This window comes from Physeter macrocephalus, chromosome 4 (assembly GCF_002837175.3).
Source record: "Physeter macrocephalus isolate SW-GA chromosome 4, ASM283717v5, whole genome shotgun sequence".
Classification (NCBI taxonomy): domain Eukaryota; kingdom Metazoa; phylum Chordata; class Mammalia; order Artiodactyla; family Physeteridae; genus Physeter; species Physeter macrocephalus.
The window spans coordinates 28,064,051-28,088,776 of record NC_041217.1 but is presented as its reverse complement, the minus strand read 5'-3'; the positions used below and the strand labels follow the sequence as shown (position 1 = coordinate 28,088,776).

At 40.3% G+C, this 24,726-nt stretch overlaps 1 protein-coding gene across 6 annotated transcripts in view; it reads left to right on the top strand.

Annotated features, from left to right (window-relative positions):
* Positions 1 to 16,725, top strand: part of EDEM3 (ER degradation enhancing alpha-mannosidase like protein 3) — a 91,780-nt gene extending 75,055 nt beyond the window's left edge. For 4 of the 6 annotated variants that reach the window (XM_024133775.3, XM_024133776.3, XM_028488422.2 and 1 more), the window contains exon 20: positions 12,524 to 16,725. In XM_024133775.3, the coding sequence (XP_023989543.1) occupies positions 12,524 to 12,936 (413 nt within the window). In that variant the 3' untranslated portion in view covers positions 12,937 to 16,725. The remainder of the gene's footprint in view (positions 1 to 12,523) is intronic. The other 2 variants (XM_028488420.2, XM_028488423.2) reach the window with 2 other exon arrangements.
* The last annotated feature ends 8,001 nt before the right edge of the window (positions 16,726 to 24,726 follow it).

The following is a 24,726-nucleotide window of genomic DNA, read 5'->3' as shown; positions in this document are numbered from 1 at the left end:
TTTTTATCATAAATGTCTTATTTTGTCAAAAGCTTTTCTTGCATCTATTGAGATGATCATATGGTTTTTATTCTTTAGTTTGTTAATGTGGTATATCACAATAATTGATTTGCATATGTTGAAGAATCTTTGCATCCATGGTGTAAATCCCACTTGAACATGGTGTCTGATCCTTTTAATGTATTGTTGGATTCAGTTTACTAGTATTTTGTGGAGGATTTTTGCGTCTATGTTCATCAGTGATATTGGCCTGTCATCTTTTTTTGTGGTATCTTTATTTGGTTTTGGTATCAGGGTGATGATGGCCTCATAGAATGAGTTTGGGAATGTTCCTTCCTCTGCAATGTTTTGGAAGAGTTTCAGTTTCTAAATGTTTGATAGAATTCGCCTGTGAAGCCATCTGGTCCTGGACTTTTGTTTGTTGAAAGTTTTTTAATCACAGTTTCAATTTCAGTACTTGTGATTGGTCTGTTCATATTTTCTATTTCTTCCTGGTTCAATCTTGGAAGGTTGTACCTTTCTACGAAGTCCATTTCTTCTAGGTTGTCCATTTTATTGGAATATAGTTGCTTGTAGTAGTCTCTTATGATCCTTTGTATTTCTGTGGTATCCATTGTAACTTCTTTTTCATTTCTAATTTTATTGACTTGAGCCCTCTCCCTTCTTTTCTTGATGAGTCTTGCTAATGGTTTATCAATTTTGTTTATCTTCTCAAGGAACCAGCTTTAGTTTCATTGATCTTCTCTATTGTTTTCTTCATCTCCATTTCATTTATTTCTGCTCTGGTATTTATGATTTCTTTCCTTCTAACTTTTAGTTTTGTTTGTTCTTTGTCTAGTTGCTTTAGGTGTAAGGTTAGGTTGCTTTTTGGAGATTTTTCTTGTTTCCTGAGGTAAGATTACTATAAACTTTCCTCTTAGAACTGCTTTTGCTGCATCCCATAGGTTTTGGATTGTCATGTTTTCATTGTCATTTGTTTCTAGGTATTTTTTGATTTCCTCTTTGATTTCTTCAGTGATCCATTGGTTGTTTAGTAACATATTGTTTAGCCTCCACGTGTTTGTGTTTTTTACAGTTTTTTTCTTGAAATTGATTTCTAATCTCATAGTGTTGCAGTTTGAAAAGATGCTTGATATGATCTCAATTATCTTAAATTTACTGAGGCTTGATTTGTGGCCCATTATGTGATCTAGTCTGGAAAATTTTCCATGTGCACTTGAGAAGAAAGTGTATTCTGCTGCTTTTGGATGGACTGTTCTGTAAATATCAAGTCTATTTGGTCTAATGTGTCATATAAGGCCTGTGTTTCCTTATTGATTTTCTGTCTGGATGATCTGTCTGTTAATGAAAGTGGGGTGTTAAATGCCCCCACTATTATTGTATTACTATCTATTTCTCCTTTTATGGCCGTTAGCGTTTGCCTTATGTATTGAGGTGCTCCTATGTTGGGTGCATATATATTTACAATTGTTATATCTTCTCCTTTGATTGATCCCTTGATCGTTATGTAGTGTCCTTCTTTGTCTCTTGTAATAGTCTTTGTTTTAAAGTCTATTTTGTCTGATATGAGTATTGCTACTCCAGTTTTCTTTTGATTTCCACTTGTGAATATCTGTTTCCATTCCCTCCCTTTCAGTCTGTATGTGTCTCTAGATCTGAAGTGGGTCTCTTGTAGACAGCATATATATGGGTCTTGTTTTTGTATCCGTTCAGCCAGTCTGTGTCTTTTGGTTGGAGCATTTAATCCATTTACATTTAAGGTAATTATTGATATGTATGTTCTTATTGCCATTTTGTTAATTGTTTAGGAATTGTTTTTGTAGGTCTGTTTTCTTCCCTTCCTCTTTTGCTCTCTTCTCTTGTGATTTGATGACTATCTTTAGTGTTATGTTTGGATTGCTTTTTCTTTTTTGTGTGTTTATCTCTTGTGATTTGATGACTATCTTTAGTGTTATGTTTGGATTGCTTTTTCTTTCTTGTGTGTGTATATACTGTAGATTTTTGGTTTGTGGTTCCCATGAGGCTTTGATGTAGGAGTGTGTATATACATATATATATATATATATATATATATATATATATATGTATATGTATATGTATATACACAAGAATTTTTATAGTTGCTAGTCTCTTAATTTCAAATGTATTTCCAGTATCCTGCATTTGTACTCTCTTCTCATGATTGCTGGTTTTGATATATTTTTGTGTGGATGATTTCCTACCTTTACTTTATGTTTGCCTTTACTGGTGAGCTTTCCCATTTGTAATTTTCTTGTTTCTAGTTGTAGGCCTTTTCTTTTCCACCTAGAGAACTTCCTTTAACGTTTGTTGTAGAGCTGCTTTGGTGGTGCTGAATTCTCTTAGCTTTTGCTTGTCTGTAAAGCTTTTGATTTCTCCATCAAATCGGAATGAGAGCTTTGATGGGTAGAGTATTCTTGGTTGTAGGTTCTTATCTTTCAGCACTTTAAATATATCATGCCACCTTTCTTCTGGCCTGCAGAGTTTCTGCTGAAAAATCAGCTAATAACCTTATGGGGATTTCCTTGTATGTTATTTGTTTCTTTCCCTTGTTCCTTTTAATGTTTTTTCTTTGTTTTTAATTTTTGTCAGTTTGATTAATATGTGTCTTGCAGTGTTCCTCCTTGGGTCTATCTTGTATGGGACTCTCTGCGCTTCCTGGAGTTGAGCGAATGTTCCCTTTCTCACGTTAAGGAAGTTTTCAGCTATCATCTCTTCAAATATTTTGTCAGGTCCTTTCTCTCTCTCTTCTCCTTCTGGGACCCCTATAATGCGAATGCTGGTGTGTTTAATGTTGTCCCAGAGGTCCCTTAGACTGTTGTCACTTCTTTTCATTCTTTTTTCTTTATTCTGTTCCACAGCAGTGATTTCTACCACTGTGTCTTCCAGCACACTTATTCGTTCTTCTGCCTCATTTATTCTGCTGTTGTTTCCTTCTAGTGTATTTTTTCATTTCAGTTATTATATTATTCATCTATGTTAAGTCTTCTATGTCTTTGTTAAACATTTCTTATATCTTCTTGGTATGTGCCTCCATTGTTCCTTAGTCTAAAACATATTTCTCTGCCGTCTCATTTTGTCTAACTTACTGTGTTTGTGGTCTCCTTTTCACAGGCTGCAGGATTGTAGTTCCTCTTGCTTCTGGTGTCTGTCCCCTCGTGGGTGAGGTTGGTCCAGTGGCTTGTGCAGGCTTCCTGGTGGGAGGGACTGGGGCTCTCCACTGGTTGGTGGAGCTGAGGTCTTGTCCCTCTGGTGGGCAGAGCCGTGTCAAGGGGTGTGTATAGAGGTGGCTGTGAGCTCAGTACAACTTCAGGCAGCCTGTCTGCTGATTGGTGGAGCTGTGTTCCACCCCGGCTGATTGTTTGGCCTAGGTGTACCACCACTGGAGCCTGCAGGCTGTTGGGTGGGGCCAGGTCTCAGTACCAAAATGGTGACCTTCAGGAGAGCTCAGCCAATCAATATTACCTGGAGCCTCCACCACCAGTGTCCTTGCCCCCACAGTGAGCGACATCCAACCCCCACCGCCCCAGTAGACCCTCTAAGATCCTCATGTAGGTCTAGCCCTGGCTCCTGTGGGGTCACTAGTTTGTTCTGGATCCTACTGCACGTGAAATCTTGTGTACACCCTCAAGAGTGGAATCTCTGTTTCCTCCAGTCCTGTGGAGCTCCTGTACTCAAGTCCTGCTGGGCTTCAAAGCCAAATGCTCTGGGTGCTCCACCTCCCAATGCCAGCCCCCCAGGCTGGGGAGCCTGACAAGGGGCTCAGAACTTACTGCTGCAGGAGTACCTCTGCCATATAATGACTTTTCAGTTTTGTGGGTTGCCCACCTGGTGACTATGAGATTTGATTATATTGCAAAAGCTCCTCCTACCATCTCATTGTAGCTTCTTCTTTGTCTTTGAATGTACCTTTTTTTGTAGGTTCCAGTCTTTTGTTGATGGTTGTTCAGCAGTTAGTTGTGGTTTTAGTGTTTTCATGAGAAGAGGTGAGCTCAAGTCCTTCTACTCCACCATCATGTCCAGAATCAAGAGGTGCTTTTAGTTTGGATGCTTGCTGCTTCTTTCCTAAGCGTATGCTGGCCGTTATCCCCTTGATATGGGATGTTTAAGTGTGGTGGCCTGTGTGCATTCCCTGTACGGTGGGGGCAGCAATTCGTGCCCACCTGCGGGACTCCCAGCAGTGGCAGTGGGCTGTGAGTGCCCAGAACAGCGGGGGCAAGTTATTGCAGTCTGCTCGTGGGTCCCCTAACTGCGGCGGCGGCCCACGCACCCCTGGAACAGCAGGGGCAGCAACCGGCGCCTGCTCCTGGGTTGCCTAGTGTCAGCAGCTGCCCTTGCACTCCCAGGACAGCAGGGGCAGTGCTTGGCACCCACTGCTGTGTCTCCCAGTAGTGGCGACATCCTGGGGCAGCAGGGAAAGTGATTGGCACCTGCTTGCAGGTTTCCCAATGGTGGAGGTGGCTCGCACACTCCCGGGACAGCTGGGGCAGCACTTGGTGCCTGCTCACAGTTTGTTTAGCTGTGGTGATGGCCCATGCCCATCTCTGGAGCCCACAATGGCAGCAGTGGCTCGTGCCTGCACCTGGAGCTCATGTAGGTGGCATCCTGTTGCCTGGGAGCCCACACGCATGGAAAGAAGCTCCTATGGCAGTCCCGTACCTCTCCTCATATGCCCCCCAACAATGGTGCCTTGCCTCTTTATCAGGCCCAGACCTCTTCCAAGTGCATCCTCAGCTGCCACACTCCAGCCTCTTCAGGCTGTCTCCCTGCAGCCAACCCTTGGTCCTCTCCCTGGGTCTGACCTCCAAAGCCAGAGCTTCAGCATCCAGCCCCTGTCCGTACCAGCAGATGAGCATCTCAGGCTGGGGAACGTAGGGTGGTGGTACCAACCATCTGTGCAGGTCTCTGTCCGTTTTGCCTTCTGCAAACTCGTTGCTGCACTCTCCTCTGAGTCTCCGAAGCACCCCCTCTGTCCAGGCTGATCTCTCCACTGGTGAGAGGACTTCCCAGGGTGGGGGAACATTTCCTTCTTCACAGCTCCCTCCCTGGGGCACAAGTCCCATCGTGATTCCTTTCTTTTTTTTTTTTTTTTTTTTTCCTTCATCCCACCTGTTTACGTGGAGGTTTTCTTGCCCTTTCGGAAGTCTGAGTTCTGCCAGCATTCAGTAGATGTTCTGTGTGAATCGTTCCACTTGTAGATGTGTTTTTCATGTATTTGTGGCAGAAGGTAAGCTCCATGTCCTACTCCTCTGCCATCTTGATTCCTCCTTGATTATTTTTTAATTGTTTTTTCTAATCTCTATTTCCTCTCTGATCTTTATTATCTCCTTCCTTCTGTTGACTTTAGGTTTTGTTTGTTCTTTTTCTAATTCTTTTAGGTGGTGGGTTAGGTTGTTTATTTGAGGCTTTTCTTGTTTCTTAAAGAAGGCCTGTATCACTATGAACTTCCCTCTAAGAGCTGCTTTTGCTACCTCCTATATTATTTGTATGGTTGTGTTTTCATTGTCATTTACCTCAAAGTATTTTATTTTTTATTTTTGGCTGTGTCAGGTCTTAGTTGAGGCACGTGGGACCTTCATTTCAGCAAACAGGCTTCTCTCTAGTTGTGGCACGCGGTCTTCTCTCTAGTTGTGGCGTGTGGGTTTTCTCTCTGTAGTTATGACACTCAGGCTCCAGAGTGCGTGGGCTCTGTAGTTGCGGCACACAGGCTCTCTAGTTGAGGCCCGTGGGCTCAGTAGTTGTGGCACCCAGCTTAGTTGCCCCACAGCATTTGGAATCTTAGTTCCCTGACCAGGAGTTGAACCCATGTTCCCTGCATTAGAAGGCAGATTCTTTACCACTGGACCACTGGGGAAATGCATCAAAGTATTTTTTAATTTTTTTTTTTATTTCATCATTGTCCCATTGGTTTTGTAGTAGTATGTGGTTTAGTCTCCATGTAATTGTTTTTTCTCATTTCTTTTCTTGTGACTGTTTTCTAGTTTCATGCTGTTGTGGTCAGTAAAGGTGCTTGAAATAATTTTTATACTCTTAAATTTGCTGAGGCTTGTTTTGTGGCCTAGTATGTGGTCAATCTTAGAGAATGTTCCATTCACAGCTCCCTCCCTGGGGCACAAGTCCCATCGTGATTCCTTTCTTTTTTTTTTTTTTTTTTTTTTCCTTCATCCCACCTGTTTACGTGGAGGTTTTCTTGCCCTTTCGGAAGTCTGAGTTCTGCCAGCATTCAGTAGATGTTCTGTGTGAATCGTTCCACTTGTAGATGTGTTTTTCATGTATTTGTGGCAGAAGGTAAGCTCCATGTCCTACTCCTCTGCCATCTTGATTCCTCCTTGATTATTTTTTAATTGTTTTTTCTAATCTCTATTTCCTCTCTGATCTTTATTATCTCCTTCCTTCTGTTGACTTTAGGTTTTGTTTGTTCTTTTTCTAATTCTTTTAGGTGGTGGGTTAGGTTGTTTATTTGAGGCTTTTCTTGTTTCTTAAAGAAGGCCTGTATCACTATGAACTTCCCTCTAAGAGCTGCTTTTGCTACCTCCTATATTATTTGTATGGTTGTGTTTTCATTGTCATTTACCTCAAAGTATTTTATTTTTTATTTTTGGCTGTGTCAGGTCTTAGTTGAGGCACGTGGGACCTTCATTTCAGCAAACAGGCTTCTCTCTAGTTGTGGCACGCGGTCTTCTCTCTAGTTGTGGCGTGTGGGTTTTCTCTCTGTAGTTATGACACTCAGGCTCCAGAGTGCGTGGGCTCTGTAGTTGCGGCACACAGGCTCTCTAGTTGAGGCCCGTGGGCTCAGTAGTTGTGGCACCCAGCTTAGTTGCCCCACAGCATTTGGAATCTTAGTTCCCTGACCAGGAGTTGAACCCATGTTCCCTGCATTAGAAGGCAGATTCTTTACCACTGGACCACTGGGGAAATGCATCAAAGTATTTTTTAATTTTTTTTTTTATTTCATCATTGTCCCATTGGTTTTGTAGTAGTATGTGGTTTAGTCTCCATGTAATTGTTTTTTCTCATTTCTTTTCTTGTGACTGTTTTCTAGTTTCATGCTGTTGTGGTCAGTAAAGGTGCTTGAAATAATTTTTATACTCTTAAATTTGCTGAGGCTTGTTTTGTGGCCTAGTATGTGGTCAATCTTAGAGAATGTTCCATGTGCACTTGAAAAGAATGTGTATTCTGCTTTTTTGGGGTGTAATGTCCTGACAATATCAATTAAGTCTTAACTGTTCTATTGTATTATTTAGGATCTCTGTTGCCTTATTGTTTTTCTGTCTCAAAGATCTGTTCATTGATGTGAGTGGGGTGTTAAGTCTCCTACTATTATTGTATTCCCATCAGTTTCTCCCTTTATGTCTGTTAGTGTTTGTTTTATGTATTTGGGTGCCATACTGGGTGCATATGTGTTGATAAGTGTAATAGCCTCTCCTTGTATTGATCCTTTTATCATTATATAGTGTCCTTCTTCATCTTTCTTTATAGCCTTTGTTTTAAAGTCTATTTTGTCTGATAAAGAGTATTGTGACCCCTGCTTTCTTATCATTTCCGTTTGCATGAAATATCTTTTTCCATCTCCTCATTTTCAATCTATGTGTGTCCTTTGCTCTAAAGTGGGTCTCCTGTAGATAGCATATTTTAGGCCCTTGTTTTTTTTAATCTAATCTGCCACTCTGTCTCTTTTGATTGGAGCATTTGGTCCATTGACATTTAAGGTAATTATTGATAGATATGTATTTATTACCATTTTAAACCTTGTTTTCCTGTTGATTTTATATTTCTTCTTTGTCTTTTTCTTTCGGTTTTTCCTTTTGTGGTCTGATGATTTTCTTTTGTTTTATGAATCTATTGTATGTGATAGATTCATAAAATCTGGTTTTGGTTTTTGTGAATCTGTTGTATGTTTTTGATTTGTGGTTACCCTGTTTTTCAAGTATATTAACCCCTTCCTATATCTGCTTGCTTTAGACTGGTAGTCATGTAGGCTCAAACACATTCTAGAAAAGAAAAATCTACATTTTCTTACTCTCCTCCCCCACATTTTATGATTTTGATGTCCTCTTTTACATCTTCATGTTCATCCTTTTGCTGCTCATTGTGGTTATCATCGCTTTCACAGAAATTTTTTTTTAATTGTGATTTTAAAAAATCTGTGTACTGGCTTATTTAAATGATTTACTTTCCATTTATGATTTTTTTCCCTAAAGATTCTAACTTTTTTTCTATTTAGAGAAGACCTTTCAATGTTTCCTTTAGGATAGGTTTTATATTGCTGTATTCCTTTAGTTTTTGCTTGTCCAGGAAATTCTTTCTCCTCTGATTTTAAATTCGATAATCTTGCTGGACAGAGTATCCTACATTTCACATTTTTCCCTTTTAGGACTTTGAATGTATCTTGCCACTCACTTCTGACCTGCAGCGTTTCTGTAGAGAAACCAACTGATATAGCCTTATGGGGGGTTCCCTTGTAATTAACTCTGTTTTTCTTGCTGCCTTTAGAATCCTCTCTTTAACTTTTGCCATTTTTATTATAATATGTCTTGGTGTAGGTCTGTTTGGGTTTATCTTGTTTGGGACCCTCTGTGCATCCTGTACCTGGATATCTGTTCCCTTCTTTAGGTTTGGGAAGTTTTCAGCCATAATTTCTTCAAAGACATCTTCAATCCTGTTTTCTCTCTCTTCTGGGATCCCTACTAAGTGTACATTGGCATTCTTTATTTATTCTTATATTGCTTTCATTTTTTTTTTCATGCGGCTTTCTGTTGTTCTGACTGGATGATTTCCGTTATTCTATCTTCCAGATCACTTATTAGTTCTTCTGCATTATTTTTTCTGCTATTCATTTCCTTTAGCTCAGCTTTTGTCTCAGTGAATGAGTTCTCTAATTTTTCTTGGTTCCTTTTTATAATTTCTAGTAATAATAGCAATCTGCATTTCTATCACTAGTCCTTCTTAACTCCTTCAGTATTTTCATTATCTCCTTTTGAACTCTATGTCTATTAGACTGAAGAGGCCTGTTTCATTGTTTGTTCTTTCAGGAGAATTCTCTTGATCTTTTAATTAGGAGTGGTTCCTCTGCTTCTTCATTTTACTTATTCTCTTGCTCTATGAGTTTAGGACAAACAATTATCTATGTGGTCTTGGAGGGCTATTTTTATGTGGGAGCATCCCTGTACAGCCTATGTGGGTTTAATATTTTTTGGTGTGAGGGCTGTTTTTAGTGTGGATGCTGGCCGTTATCCCCTTGATAGGAGGTGTGATTGGTGTTGTGACCAGAGCCTGCACTGGATATTGATCGGGGCCTCCTCTTTTGCTCTGTGGTTGTTACTGCCCTGTCAGGGGCTTGGTCTGTTCCCTAGCTGTTGGAGTAGAAGCCCCCAGAACCGTTTCTGAGCTGCAGTGTGAGGTAGGTAGGATTGGAGTGTTCCCACAGGGAGAGGAGCCACTGAGTATTCCTCTACCAGAGCTGTTCACCAGTGAGTGTGCTCTGTTGTGTCACCTGTCACCCATTGTGTGGGCTCAGAAAGTATACTGCCCTCAGCCCCGTCTCAACCTTGGGAATGCTGGCAATCAGCCCTGGTGTCCCTCAGGCATTGTTTTCACAAGGCCACCAGCACAGATCCACTAAAGCTGGGTCCCAGGACTAGTAGTTGCATACCTGGACCTGCTGTGGGAGCTACGGAGGCAGCTCAAACCCAGGCCCAGCCCCCATGTGCACGTGCCTGCAAAGCCCACAGCTGCTAAGTCCAGACCCATCCCAGCATGGGAGCACCTATTGTCTACTTGGATGTCCTGCAGATGCTGAATTTACAAAGCCGGCAGCGGAGGTGTAAATACACGGCTCACACAGCTGCAGGGAGAGATTGCAGCCCTGCTTCTTAAGTCACACGGCCCGTGGGGCTCAGCTGTGGTTTCAGGCCTGCTTCTGTGCGTGGGCAGCTCACTGGTGTTCTGCTCCTGGGGCCTGCTGAGATGGTGGTTGGTGCAGGTGCCAGCCTAGGCAGTGGCTGGGACCCCTGAGCCTGCCCAGGTGGGAGCCTGAGGCGGCAGCTGGGTTGCAGGAATCTGCTGAGTCTGGAGCCCCTGAGGCGGTGGCTGGTGTGCAGTGTCCCGGAGTCTGTGGAGGCAGAGGCTGGCATGTGGAGAACGGGGCTGCCTTGGCACCCTTCCCTTTGTGCCCCACTTAACAATGGCTCTTCAGTTCTGTGGCAGGCCTGGGCTTCTGCAGACACCCCCGGCTGTAGCCATACCACACCCCAGCCCCTTCAGGCTTTCTCTGCACAGCCAACAGCAGTCCTCTCCCTAGGTCTGTCCTCTAAACTCCGAGTATCAGCACTCGGCCCCTGCCTGTACCAGCGGACACACGTCTCAGGCTGGGGCACACAGGGTAGCGGTACGACAGTCTGTGCGGGTCTCTCTCCTGCCTGCCACAAACTGGTTGTTGCACTCTCCTCTGCGCCTCTGAAGCTGCCTTTCTGTCCCAGCTGATCTGAGGGGGCTTCCCAGGGTGCAGGAACCTTTTCTCTTTTCAGCTCCCTCCCAGGGGCATAGGGCCCGTCCCACTTCCCTCTTTTTTCCCCCCCTTCATCCTACCCGGTTACGTAGAGCTCTTTCTTGTCCTTTCAGGTGTCTGAGGTCTTCTGCCAGTGTTCAGTAGGTGTTCTGTGAGAATTGTTCCATTTGTAGATGTAATTGTGGGAGGAGGCGAGTTCCACATTCTTCGCCGCCGCCATCTTGATTGGAGCCTATACTATTCTGTTTTCTTATTCTATTTTATTAGCTAGATTTCCAAAATAATATATAACATGTAACCCTAGAGATTTTTTGCCAAAATCACATCTTTATTACTAGAAGAAATAGCCTTACACTTTTTCCTATTCTTCTAAGCTAGATTAATGCAATCTAGAAACAAAGTTGAAGGTTCTTCTTTCCCTTCTCCCTCGAACTTAGGGTAGCCTAGCATAAATGAGCTCTAAGCAGCCAGACAATGCTTTCTCTTCTTTGGGCCCCACCATAGTTTGCCTTGATGTCAAATTAAAACGTACCATTTCCACAGCTGAGAGAATGTGTGGGGACTCCTACCCCTTCCCCTCCTTCCCCCTGACAAACCCCACCTAAGAACTATCTTAAACTTCCCTAGTCAGGTAATCCTACCTAATCAGGGTATATGTATACACACCCTCCTCTACCTCCCTGTATGCCTGTATTTTCCTTCAGTTTTTCTGGTTTTATAATAAAAGTCCATCTTCCCTTTATTCTTTGACTAATTAACTCTGACTATCTTTTATATCACAGTTAAGTATCACTTTCTGAAGGAAGCCCTCAAATCTCCTTATTCTTTCCTAACACCATTACATGTGTCAGAGTTTTCTATTGTGTGATTATTCCTAAACATTGTTTTCCCCAGCTGGACTATAAGATTCAGAAGGGCAGGTCAGGTGTTTGTTTTCACCTCATTTTATCCCTAGCACCTTACACAGTGCCTGCCACACAGTGGACACTCGGGAGATCTTTACCAACCGACTGCAGAGTCTGAGAATGCAGCATGTGGGTGTCGATGCTAATACTTAAGCGCTTTCTTGTAGGAACCCTAAATAAAATGCCTCTAGTGGTTTTATTATATATTCATTACAAGAAGTTTAAACTGCTTTTCATCCTTCCAGTGCATTTTATGATTATATCTTAGAATTCATAGATCTCCAATAATGAAATAGAAGTTTTGTAAATAATCTGGTTTTGTTTATGAAAATATTGTATTTGATCAATCACATTGATATCCATGAATCATTCAAAGTTTTGTATTATCTGCATTTTCATGGTTTACTGAGGGGGAATTTCACTTTTCAAAGAATATTATCTTAAAGTACAGCAATGCCATGTGCTGTTTAAAATGTATTCTATTTATAAAGACGCAGTTGTAGAGAATGGACTTGAGGACACGGGGAGGGGGAAGTGTAAGCTAAGACAAAGTGAGAGAGTAGCATTGACATACATACACTACCAAATATAAAATCGATAGCTAGTGGGAAGCAGCTGCATAGCACAGGGAGATCAGCTCGGTGCTTTGTGATCACCTAGAGGGGTGGGATAGGGAGGGTGGGAGGGAGATGCAAGAAGGAGGGGATATATGTATACATATAGTTGATTCACTTTGTTATACAGCAGAAACTAATAACATCGTAAAGCAGTTATACTCCAATAAAGATGTTTAAAATAATTTAAATAAATAAAATGTATTCTATTTACTATGTTCTCATGTGCAGGCTTTCCTGAATTTAGGTATTTAATAAATCTGAGACATAATACAAATTTAATAGTATTATTGTTTAGTATATTTCTTGGCATTTACTAATACCCATTGAAGTCAGTCTTATTAGAGTCATTCTGCATTAACATGATTTTCTTTAAGTTTTATTTTTTTGTTTTATTACCAAAACCAGTATGGTTTTGAGAATGTGATAGTACATGTTACGTGGGAAAGTAGCATGAAGTTTGTTTCTTTCATGTACAGATCCCGAGATGGAAAATGAAGAAGAACAACCATCCTCTGAAAATGATTCTCAGAATCAGAGTGCTGAACAGATTGCATCAGGTTCTCAGGAGGTTGATTTGGTTGATCAGGAGCCTCCTGAGGAAAGTTCTCTAAACTCTCACCCAGAATCTTTGTCTCCAGCAGTTACAGACAATGCTGCAAGCATTTCTCCTTCTGAACAGAATTTTAATCCCACGGAAAACCATGAGACTACAAGTCTTGATGGTGAATGTACAGATTTAGATAACCAACTTCAAGAACAATCAGAAACTGAGGAGGATTCCAATCCTAATGTTAGCTGGGGTAAAAAGGTCCAACCTATAGACTCCATATTAGCAGACTGGAATGAAGATATAGAAGCATTTGAAATGATGGAGAAGGATGAGCTCTGACTCACTAAAGTCTACCTGGTGGTAGGTATTTCAAAAGAAAAGGTAAACTGTGGATAATAGATACCCTGATACTAAGCAGGCTCTCTCATGGGAGGCTCTAAGTATGGTGATGAACAACCACGTTCTGACTGGGAGAGTTAGTTATCATAGGAGTCTGGAACATGCTGTGTTAGAACTGACCTTGTTTATAACTGTCCCATCAAAAATGCAAACTCACAGTTTCCCCCTCAGGTGACAGCATTGCACCACCCTGCTGCATCTCAGGCCAGGAAAAAATTATTGGGCGTTTCTAGGAACCAGATTTCTGCACTCTCTAGACAGTAGATAAGGAACAAATTCAGTTAACTAACTGTGAGGTGGGGAATAAGAATTTGTACAGCTTTCTAATTGAAGGAAGCTCTCTTTTTTCTTGGTTTTGGGGTTAGAGGCTCTTTGCGGAAAACACATAGCAGTATTTTGGGCATTCTGGTTATGCTGCCTTCACAGAAACACTCAAAAGTGACCTAAGTGGTTATGAAGCAAATACATTCATGGTGAAAACAGTCTTTGCCTATCATTTTCACTTGCTTCATTATGTAACATGATCAAGATGACTTGATTTTTTTTCCCCTCTTTAACAGTATCCTTTTCATTTACCAAAGGTGAAGCCAGTGTACTTTCTTAGTGAGTTCTCTGCATAAAGACTAATCATTGGGACCAGGTAAAAAGGTCATATATCATGGAAATTGGTTACTTAATACTTTTGAAAAATGGAGCAAGGGAGAAACTATAATGTTGCAATATGAACTTGCCATTGGGCCTTCCTTAAGGAAAGCTGCGACTACTCTGAAATGGAACTTAAAGTTATATCTTTGTAGGGTAAATTATAAATCTTTTCCAGTTCATTTCATTGGAGGTGATTACCTCTAGCCATCAGCCTTACTCCATCCCATGTTTAGAATGCATTTTGAGCCACAAGGCCTGTGTTGCCAATAGCTGAATATATTTTGTTCCATTTATCTATCTTAGGGAGCCATGATAAAACTGTGGTAGTGATCTAAAAATTCTGGAGTAACTACTATTTTTCCTCCTTTGAAACTAGTTTCTAAAGCTGCACCTAAGGAGTCTGTCACATTTTCTGCTGAATCATGGTTTTTAAGTTTGCTTTTTTTTTTTTAACAAATATTCCTTCTGATATGGACTTGAAAATTAGTCTATGGTAACCTGTGTAAAAAACACAGTAGCAACTATCATATAGCCATATAGCTTAATGAGAATTTTTTTTCCTTTGCGTGAGAGAGAGTGTGTGTGTGTGTGTGTGTGTGTGTGTGTGTGTGGCAGTCTGGTGCTGGCCATATTTAAGTTTTAAAAACTTTGTTGTTGATATCTGTAGACAGCCCTGTAATTGAAATCATGGCTTTACCATTTTATTTATTTTTTTAAACTTACCTGAATCAGTTCTAAAGGAATATTTGAGACTTAATTTCTTTTTTCTGTACCATGACATTATATAACAACCCTTTTTCTTAAAACACAGTTTTTGAGGTACTGATGAACTTAAACTGTATATGGAGCTGTTAAAAGAACAGCAGTGCTGTATTGTAGTTATGTATATTCATGTACAGTATGTCTTAGATCCCGGGTAAACATGTTATTTTATAAGGGGATAAATAGCTGCTTTCAAAAATTCCAGCTAAACTTAATTGGGTCAGTGAGTAATAAATCTAATAGAGAATTCACTTTGAGGGGGGGAAAAAGAGTAGTATACAAGACCTTTATTGGCCCTTAATTAAACCTGACACCAAAATGGATATTTTTAGTCTCTCTGCATGTGAAATTTGGTGTAAGAAGATAGAACTATAATACATATAGTATACAGAAGGATAGACATAGTGCTTTGTTCATCATCTTAGTTGCAAAGCTGCCAAAATAGCTGAAGCTTAATTACTTGACTTGCCTTGATTTATAGGACTGGGGCTTGGAGAAAAGGAGATGTTCCTTTAAGACTTGGATTACAGAAGCCTTATATACATTGATTTTTCTTTTTGTATCTCAGAGCCATTGTTGTCTAAAATCTAAATTTTCTAAGTTACCAAAGCAACATAATTTTATTTCCAGCAGAGATCTTGTGGCATACAAGGAAAAGCCAGCTTACTGCCACTTACCCTTTCTTTGGCCATTAGGGGGAGTTGTTGCCATTCATTGTGGTTTAGAAGCAAATTGCTGGCTTGTTTAGAAAAATGAATCCTTAAAAAAAAAGAAAAGGAAAAAAATTTAACAAATTATACTTAATACCCAGAAGGAATTATACGTGATTTTTCCCTAGCTAGGAAAAGAAGGTATAGTGTTCAGCTTCAAAACTCCAACATTGTCATTGACTCTCCATTCTTTATTGACATACTGCCACAAAGTTGTTTTTTATTTCATTAAAAAATTTCAACATCATTAGGCATTTTAAAAAATGTTTTGTTTTTAAATCTTTTATAGCATTTTATTTACTTCCTAAAGATTCAGGGGATTCTATGTAACCCTGAATTTTAGAAACATCTGGTCTACCTCAGTTAGATGTTGACTGCATAGAGACAGAGCTGACGTGATCACTACAGCCATAAAATTGATTGACTAAGAAGGATTTATACAATGTTTACAAACCTGGAATCAAGTAAGGATTTTATCTGAAAGTAAGTTAAAAGTTAGATATTAGAGAAAGTATTTAATTCAGGTATTTTCAAGTTTTAAAACTTCACTTGTTTACCTACTAAAAATAGTTATAGTTTTTTCTGCTTAGGAAGGTCCATTAAAATGATATACCCTAATTTGCAGTGCTTTTCCTATAAAGTTTTAGATGTGAAAGAATTGTAATTTACCAGATATGTTTGGGATGGGATATTTTGTTGGATAGGTTTTCTTTTTCCTTTTTAACTTTTAATAGGCTTCCAACAAGAATACAATTGTTTCAGAACAATTTTTTTTTAACATTATACTTTTCCCTTTTTCTTCACAGTGTTAGAGGGTAAAATAAAAAATTGTGCACTCTGTGATTTTAACTTCTCTAATATGCTCTCTTGAGATTTTTTTTAATTTAAATTACCATCTCGGGGCTTCCCTGGTGGCGCAGTGGTTGAGAGTCTGCCTGCCAATGAAGGGGACACGGGTTCGTGCCCTGGTCCGGGAAGATCCCACATGCCGCAGAGCTTCTAGGCCTGTGAGCCGTGGCCGCTGAGCCTGCACGTCCAGAGCCTGTGCTCCGCAATGGGAGAAGCCACAACAGTGAGAGGCCCGCGTACCACAAAAAAATAATATAAATAAATAAATAAATAAATAACCATCATCTCACAGCCCTTATAATCGTAAAACCAGCATTTGTTCCCTCACCAAACCCCATGCCAAATTCATCATAAAGAAAGCTCAGCGTCAGTAATTCAAATAGTGCTTATAATTGTAGAGGTGGGGGTGGGGGCATTTAATAAATATTCCAACCGGTCGTTTTATGCACAAGGCTTCAGTCAGAACATAGAAAAAAAAAAAACATTCTGTGAATGAAATATTGTATGTTCAGATTTTATAAAAGACATTTTTAAAAGCCCAATTTACAGCCGTATATTTTCTTATGATGTAATTTATGAAAAAGATGTCTGTACTAACAGGTGCTGTAACACTACTGTTGGATTTTATTGTTTGTTTGTTTGGTGATAAATGTATACAATATTTCTAAGGGAAACTATGTACTGTGATGTAAAAGTCTGGGCAAAATGTATATAATCCTTGTATATAATTGTGTATTTGATTATAATGACTGATTGTAAAGATTAATAAAATATGTAAATATCCTGGTCTAGTTTTAATTTTTAGCATCACTTTGCATATCTTTATACTTTGATATCTTTAAATTTTTTTCACCACTGTCTTCCCTTTAATTTTCATTTTACCCTAGGAGAGTAAATTTGGGGGACAGCTTAGAGTATAGACATGCAAACATATGTTGAACAGTTCCACAACTCAACTAGGACCCTCAGAGTGGAGTTAGTAATTCACAGTGTCAATATTGGTAACGTGTTTATTTTTTGAGTTTACTAATAATATTTAATAAAATCATTTGTCCTTTTAATATTGTCATCAAGAGTAATACTGACCTCTCCTGTTAATTCCAGTGAGACCATTTCATTTAGCAGCCACTTTCAGATACTGTGATACTATGCGTTTCATCTGTACTGTTCCAGGGTTTCTGAACACAGGTATCTATCTTGAAAGATCTGATAATAATCACTATTATTTATTGATAATTGTTTTAAGATCAGCAAACTGAGAGTTGAACAAGTTGTTCTAAGCATCTTATGTGAAGTCCGACATTTTGTGCCTGGGCAATGGAACGGGAGCCCTGGTTTATTTCCAGAGCCTATGCTCCTTCCGGTGTGCCATCCCCTCCCTTCCTTTCTCAGTCCTTCTCACCCCTCCTTCCACCCCCATTTCAGTTTCTGCTCACCTTTTGCTCAGCCACTACCTTCCCACCTGACAACTTTCTCCCCACCTGGGACTGAAGTTTAGAAATGTTAGCATCCATTCTCAGGTTCTCTGGGCATTAATTCCAGTCTCAGCGTGCCTCCATTCCTCTAGGACAAAGCACTGCTATTTCAGGAAGAGTTAAAGGATCTAGGAGTATCTCTTGGAAGATTTCAAAGGGGAGGTTGCTTCTCTTTTCTGGGTAAAGCAAGCTTTAAGAGGTCTATCTACTAAGAGAAGCTAAGTAATTTAAGGGTTGAAACTAGTAAGTGTCAGCATCTACCTGCTAGGAAGGCTTATACTTCTCAAAGCCTTGCTGTTAACTTACCCTAATAAGCCTGGAGGTCTGCAGTTTCCATCCATCCTTTACAGTGAAGCAGTCAATGGGAGGCCACTGATTTATAGAACCCTGGTGATTCTCTTAATCCATAAAAGAATGCACTCATCATCCCAGATGATAGTGGGAGAAATAACTTTAGAAGTCCTATGGTGTTTGTTAGAGCACATTTCTATCCTTGTTTCAGTCTCAGCTAAGAAGTGGTACTGTCTTAAGAAATAGCAGCAGCAGGTAATATTGAAAAAATACTTTGGATGTAATAGTAGGATGGGGTTTCTTAAAATGAAAAGATTGAAAACCTTCCTCACAGGTTAAAGGAGAGAACCAAAGTCATTAAATAGAGGAACACCACCAAGGGACTGGCTGCTACCCTCCCACCACCATCACCACCACCACGCTGGTGTTGGAGTTTTGCAGCAACTGGAGGCACATCCTACACAGGAACCCCTTACTTTATCTTTTCCCAATCTCTGGGAAAAGCCATTGACCTTGGGTCAAGAGGCAATCTGACAAACACTGCCAGCTAGCTTGTCCTAAACTCCCTTTCCCCACTCTCCCATCCAGCTTCCTCCATCTGTAGAGTAGATGAAGTTCTCAAGGCAGTCCCAGACAACTGCTACCTTTAGAAGGACTAATCCGTTCATTAGTCCTTTCTTACCTGATATCTTAAGCTAAGAGAATTCCAGCCCCAATTGTCTTATTACATTAATATTAATATTTAATAAAATACATATTTTTTAAGCCCTGTGATCTCAGTCTCTAATCATTACTTTCAACTCAGTCTTGTCCACTCACTTGGATAGTCTTCAGGACCTCCAATCCACTGATTCTTCCAGTTTCTCAGAATCCATCACCCCTCCCCATGACCTCACTTCCCAATTTACCCACCATTAATGTCTCTTCCTCTTTTGAACAAACTTGGCAAAACTTTAAATCTTATTAAACCCAATTACTCACTGATTTTCACCTAAACTTAAGTAGCTGTTGGAACTGGATGAAATCACACCACCAGTGCTGACTGGCCTGACTTTAAATCATGAACACAAATCGCAAATGAGATTCAACACTTCCCGCAATTCCAACCACATTTCTCTAGCTAACTTATTTTCCCACTCTGAGACTACAGTTTCACACCACCTTTCATTTCAAATATCCTATGCTCCTCCTGTCACTCACGTGATGACCTCACCACATATATTTCATTGAGAAAATAGATGCAGATGAGAATGACCTCAACTTCCACCAACTTCTCTACCCACTGAATCCACATGACTTTATTTGCATTTATTTTGATGGAAATTTCCCTACACATATTCTAGGACAATCATCCACTTTTTCTACTTTGATAACTGGAGAGCGGGAACCCTCAGACTCGAGCTACAGGTACTGAAAAATAGAAGAATCAGACTGCTAGACTCGAACACAAAGGTGAAGGAATTCCTACCCACCCCCGCCTTACCATTCCCTCCCATATGTGTATTCTAACCCTGAAGGGAGCATTAAATTATCTCCATCACTGGGAGTTGTGAAAATAAATATCAGACACCAGACATACACAGGGATGCCTCATTCAAGATCCAGAAATCTAATTCTCCCCCAAACCTACAAAACACAGATTTACATTCCTTTCTGAGAAACTGGGCAATAAAATATTCACCAAAATTTGATATAACAAGCTCTTTTCCCTATATTTTTCATCAGTTTGTGCTTATTTTTGTTTTATTTTTACTGCTAACAGAAGTATTAGTTTGTTCAGTCTTTTTAGAAATCAATTCAGCAGTATACATTAAAGCCTTAAAATGGTTTATTTCCTTTAACTCAGTTTATCTATTACTAGGAATCTAAGGAAATAGAGGGACAGATAGATTTCCATCCTAATATTGTGAATAAGAGAAAAAATTTGGATATAATATAGATGTCTATGGGGTAAATATTAAGAACAGTAGGGCCCATCAATAAAAATAATGTGCATTCATTAAAACAATGTTTATAAAAAGTTTTTAATATCTAAGAGCATGCTCTTCAGTTTGGTTTAATTGAGCAAAGATTATTGCCCTTCCTATTCACCATGCAACTGAACTAAGCTCTGAGAAGAAGGTGATGTTCAACACAGTTCCAAGTCTTGTTCTCATGTATTTTACAGTCGAATCCAAAAGGCAGACATGGAACAAGTAATTACAAACGTGATGAGGGTTTTAAAAGGGGATGATACTGATGCTATGGGAGCATATAAAGTGGGGACCTAGCCTGGTCACTGTCATGGAAAAGTTGTCTGAAAAGTGAAATTTAAGCAGAGATCTCAAATAAGACGAGAGACAGAAGGAACAAATAGTTCAAAGCCTTGTGTTATGGGTTGAATCGTGTACCCCAAAACCTTGTGTTGAAGTTCTAATCCCAAATATGTCAGTCTGTGACTGTATTTGGACACAGGATCTTTAAGGAGGTAATTAAGGTTAAATGAGGTAATTAGAGTGTCTGGTGTCCTCATAAGATGGGGAGATTGGGACACAGATATGCATGAGGAAAGACCATGTGAAGACATGAAGAAAACAGCCATCTATAAGCCAAGAAGAAAGGCCTTGGAAGAAATTAACCCCACCGACACCTTGGTCTCGGACTTCTAGCCTCCAGAATTGTGAGAAAATAATGTCTGTTGTTAAGCCACCCAGTGTAATTTTGTTACAGCAGCACTAGAAAACAAATACGCCCCAAGACAAGAGAGGGTATGGTGTGTTGGTGGAAATTATAAGGAGCCCAGCATGGCTGGAAGGGAGAAAATGGCGAGGAAAGCCTGGAGCTGGGCTATGTGGATTCTGAGGATTTGAGATGTTGTAGCTCCAAAGATAAGGATTGTGTGTCTTTCCAAAGACCAACATCTTGCAGGATATAGTAAGGATTTTAGGCTTTGTTCTAAGGGTAATGAGAAAGGGTTTTAAACCCTTCACTGAAGGGTTTTAAACTAGTCAGTGGCATGATGAAATATGCTAAATGAATAAAAATTTAGAACTGTATGTAAAGTATGACCTCAGCTCTGTTCTATATATATAAAAAGAAACTCATTTATTCAACAGAAACTTAACTGAGCACCTCCCATGTGCCAGTCATTATTATAGGGCCTGGGGTTTGCAGCAGTGGGCTAAACATAGTAAAGAAGATAGAAAATAAAGTAGTAAATAAATATGATAATGAGCTCATGAAGAAAAAGAACTTATGGTGAGAGGATAGTGATGGATATCAGCATAGCAAAGAATTCTACTTTAAATAACCAAAATATTAATAATGGTCATCTCTGGATTATAGGCAATTTCTGTTTCTTTATGTATAACTATCTGTGTTTGGATAAATTTCCAAAATGAACATTATGATCTTAAAAATAAAAACAGTCTAGGTCAAAGGAGATGAAAGACTTATATGCTGAGAACTATAGAATATTAATAAAGGAAACCGAATATGATTCAAAGATATGGAAAGATATCTCATGCTCTTGGATTGGAAGTGTTAATATTGTTAAAATGGCTATACTACCCAAAGCAATCTACACATTTAAGTAAATAAATATGATAATGAGCTCATGAAGAAAAAGAACTTATGGTGAGAGGATAGTGATGGATATCAGCATAGCAAAGAATTCTACTTTAAATAACCAAAATATTAATAATGGTCATCTCTGGATTATAGGCAATTTCTGTTTCTTTATGTATAACTATCTGTGTTTGGATAAATTTCCAAAATGAACATTATGATCTTAAAAATAAAAACAGTCTAGGTCAAAGGAGATGAAAGACTTATATGCTGAGAACTATAGAATATTAATAAAGGAAACCGAATATGATTCAAAGATATGGAAAGATATCTCATGCTCTTGGATTGGAAGTGTTAATATTGTTAAAATGGCTATACTACCCAAAGCAATCTACACATTTAATGCAATCCCTATCAAATTACCAATGACATTTTTCACAGAACTAGAACAAGTAGTCCTAAAATTTATATGAAATCATAAAAGACCCAGAATTGGCAAAGAAATCCTGAGGAAAGAGAACAAAGCTGGAGGCATAATCTTCCCAGACTTCAGACAATACTACAAAACTACAGTAATCAAAGCAGCATGGTATTGGCACAAAAACAGACAAGGATCAATGGAATAGAATAGAGAGCCCAGAAATAAACCACTCACCTATGGTCAATTAATATTCAACAAAGAAGGCAAGAGTATACAGTGGAGAAAAGACAGTCCATCACTAGCAAGTGGTGTTAGGAAAGTTGGACAGCTGTATGTAAATCAATGAAGTTAGAATACACCCTCACACCATACACAAAATAAACTCAAAATGGCTTAAAGACGTAAAGACATGATACCATAAAACTAGAAGAGAACATAGGCAAAACATAAACTGACATAAATTGTACCAATTAATTCTTAAGTCAGTCTCCCAAGGCAATAAAAGCAAAAGTAAACAAATGGGATCTAATTAAACTTACAAGCTTTTGTACAGCAAAAGAAACCACAAACAAAATGAAAAGACAACCTACAGAATGGGAAAAATTTTCAAATGATGCAACCAAAAAGGGATTAATTTCCAAAATATACAAACAGCTCATACAGCTCAATAACAGCAACAACAAGAGGTGGAGGAGAAGATGGCGGAAGAGTAAGACATGGAGATCACCTTCCTCCCCACAGATACATCAGAAATACATCTACACGTGGAACTGCTTCTATATAACACTTACTGAATGTTGGCAGGAGACCTCAGACCTCCCAAAAGGCAAGAAACTCCCCACGTACCTGGGTAGGGCAAAAGAAAAAAGAAAAAACAGAGACAAAAGAATAGGGACGGGACCTGCACCAGTGGGAGGGAGCTGTGAAGGAGGAAACGTTTCCACACACTAGTAAGCCACTTCGCGGGCGGAGACTGTGGGTGGTGGAGGAGGGAGCTTCGGAGCCGGGGAAGAGAGCGCAGCAACAGGGGTGTGGAGGGAAAAGCGGAGAGATTCCTGCACAGAGAGGATCGGTGCCGACCAGCACTCACCAGCCCAAGAGGTTTGTCTGCTCACACGCCGGGCGGGGGCTGGGAGCTGAGGCTCAGGCTTCAGAGGTCAGATCCCAGGGAGGGGACTGGGGTTGGCGGCGTGAACACAGCCTGAAGGAGGCTATTGCGCCACGGCTGGCCGGGAGAGAGTCCGGGAGAAGTCTGGAGCTGCCGAAGAGGCAAGAGACCTTTTCTTCCCTCTTTGCTTCCTGGTGCACGAGGAGAGGGGATTAAGAGCACCGCTTAAAGGAGATCCAGAGATGGGCGCAAGCGTGGACCCCAGAGACGGGCATGAGACGCTAAGGCTGCTGCTGCCACCAAGAATCCTGTGAGCAAAACAGGTCACTATCCACACCGCCCTTCCCAGGAGCCCGTGCAGCCCGCCACTGCCCAGGTCCCGCGATCCAGGGACAACTTCCCCAGGAGAATGCACAGCGTGCATCAGGGTCACGCTGGTCTCTGCTGCCGCAGGCTCGCCCCGCATCCATATCCCTCCCTCCTCCCGGCCTGAGTATGCCAGAGCCCCTGAACCAGCTGCTCCTTTAACCCCATCCTGTCTGAGTGAAGAACAGACGCCCTCAGGTGACCTACACGCAGAGGCGAGGCCAAATCCAAAGATGAACCCCCGGAGCTGTGCGAACAAAGAAGAGAAAGGGAAATCTCTCCCAGCAGCTTCAGGAGCAGTGGATTAAAGCTCCACAATCAACTTGATGTACCCTGCCTCTGTGGAATATCTGAATAGACAACGAATCATCCCCAATTGAGGAGGTGGACTTTGGGAGCAAGATATATTATTTTTTCCCCTTCTCCTCTTTTTGTGAGTGTGTATGTGTATGCTTCTGTGTGAGATTTTGTCTGTATAGCTTATGCTTTCACCATTTGTCTTAGGAATCGGTCGGTCCTTTTTTTTTTTTTTTTACTTTTTAAAATTCTTTCATAATAATTATTTTTTATTTTAATAACTTTTATTTTATCCGACTTTATTTTATTTTATTTTATCCTATTTCTTTCTTCCTTTCTTTCTTCCTTCCTCTCTTCCTTTCTCCCTTCCTTTCTCCCTTCCTTTCTATTTTTCCTTTTATTCCGAGGCATGTGGATGAAAGGCTCTTGGTGGTCCAGCCAGGAGTCAGTGCTGTGCCCCTGACGTGGGAGAGCCAACTTCAGGACATTGGTCCACAAGAGACCTCTCAGCTCCACGTAATAACAAATGGCGAAAACCTCCCAGAGATCTCCATCTCAACACCAATACCCAGCTTCACTCAACGACCAGCAAGCTACAGTGCTGGACACCCTATGCCAAACAACTAGCAAGACAGGACCACAGCCCCATCCTTTAGCAGAGAGGCTGCCTAAAATCATAATAAGGCCACAGACACACCAAAACACACCACCAGACGTGGACCTGCCCACCAGAAAGACAAGATCCAGCCTCATCCACCAGAACACAGGCACTAGTCCCCTCAACCAGGAAGTGTACACAACCCACTGAGCCAAACTTAGCCACTGGGGGCAGACACCAAAAAGACTGGGAACTACGAACCTGCAGCCTGCGAGAAGGAGACCCCAAACACAGTAAGATAAGAAAAACAAGAAGACAGAAAAACACACAGCAGATGAAGGAGCAAGGTAAAAACCCATAAGACCTAACAAATGAAGAGGAAATAGGCAGTATACCTGATAAAGAATACAGAATAATGATAGTAAAGATGATCCAAAATCTTGGAAATAGAATAGACAAAATGCAAGAAACATTTAACAAGGACCTAGAAGAACTAAAGAGGAAGCAAGCAATGATGAAAAACACAATAAATGAAATTAAAAATACTCTAGATGGGATCAATAGCAGAATAACTGAGACAGAGGAACGGATAAGTGACCTGGAAGATAAAATAGTGGAAATAACTATCGCAGAGCAGAATAAAGAAAAAAGAATGAAAAGAA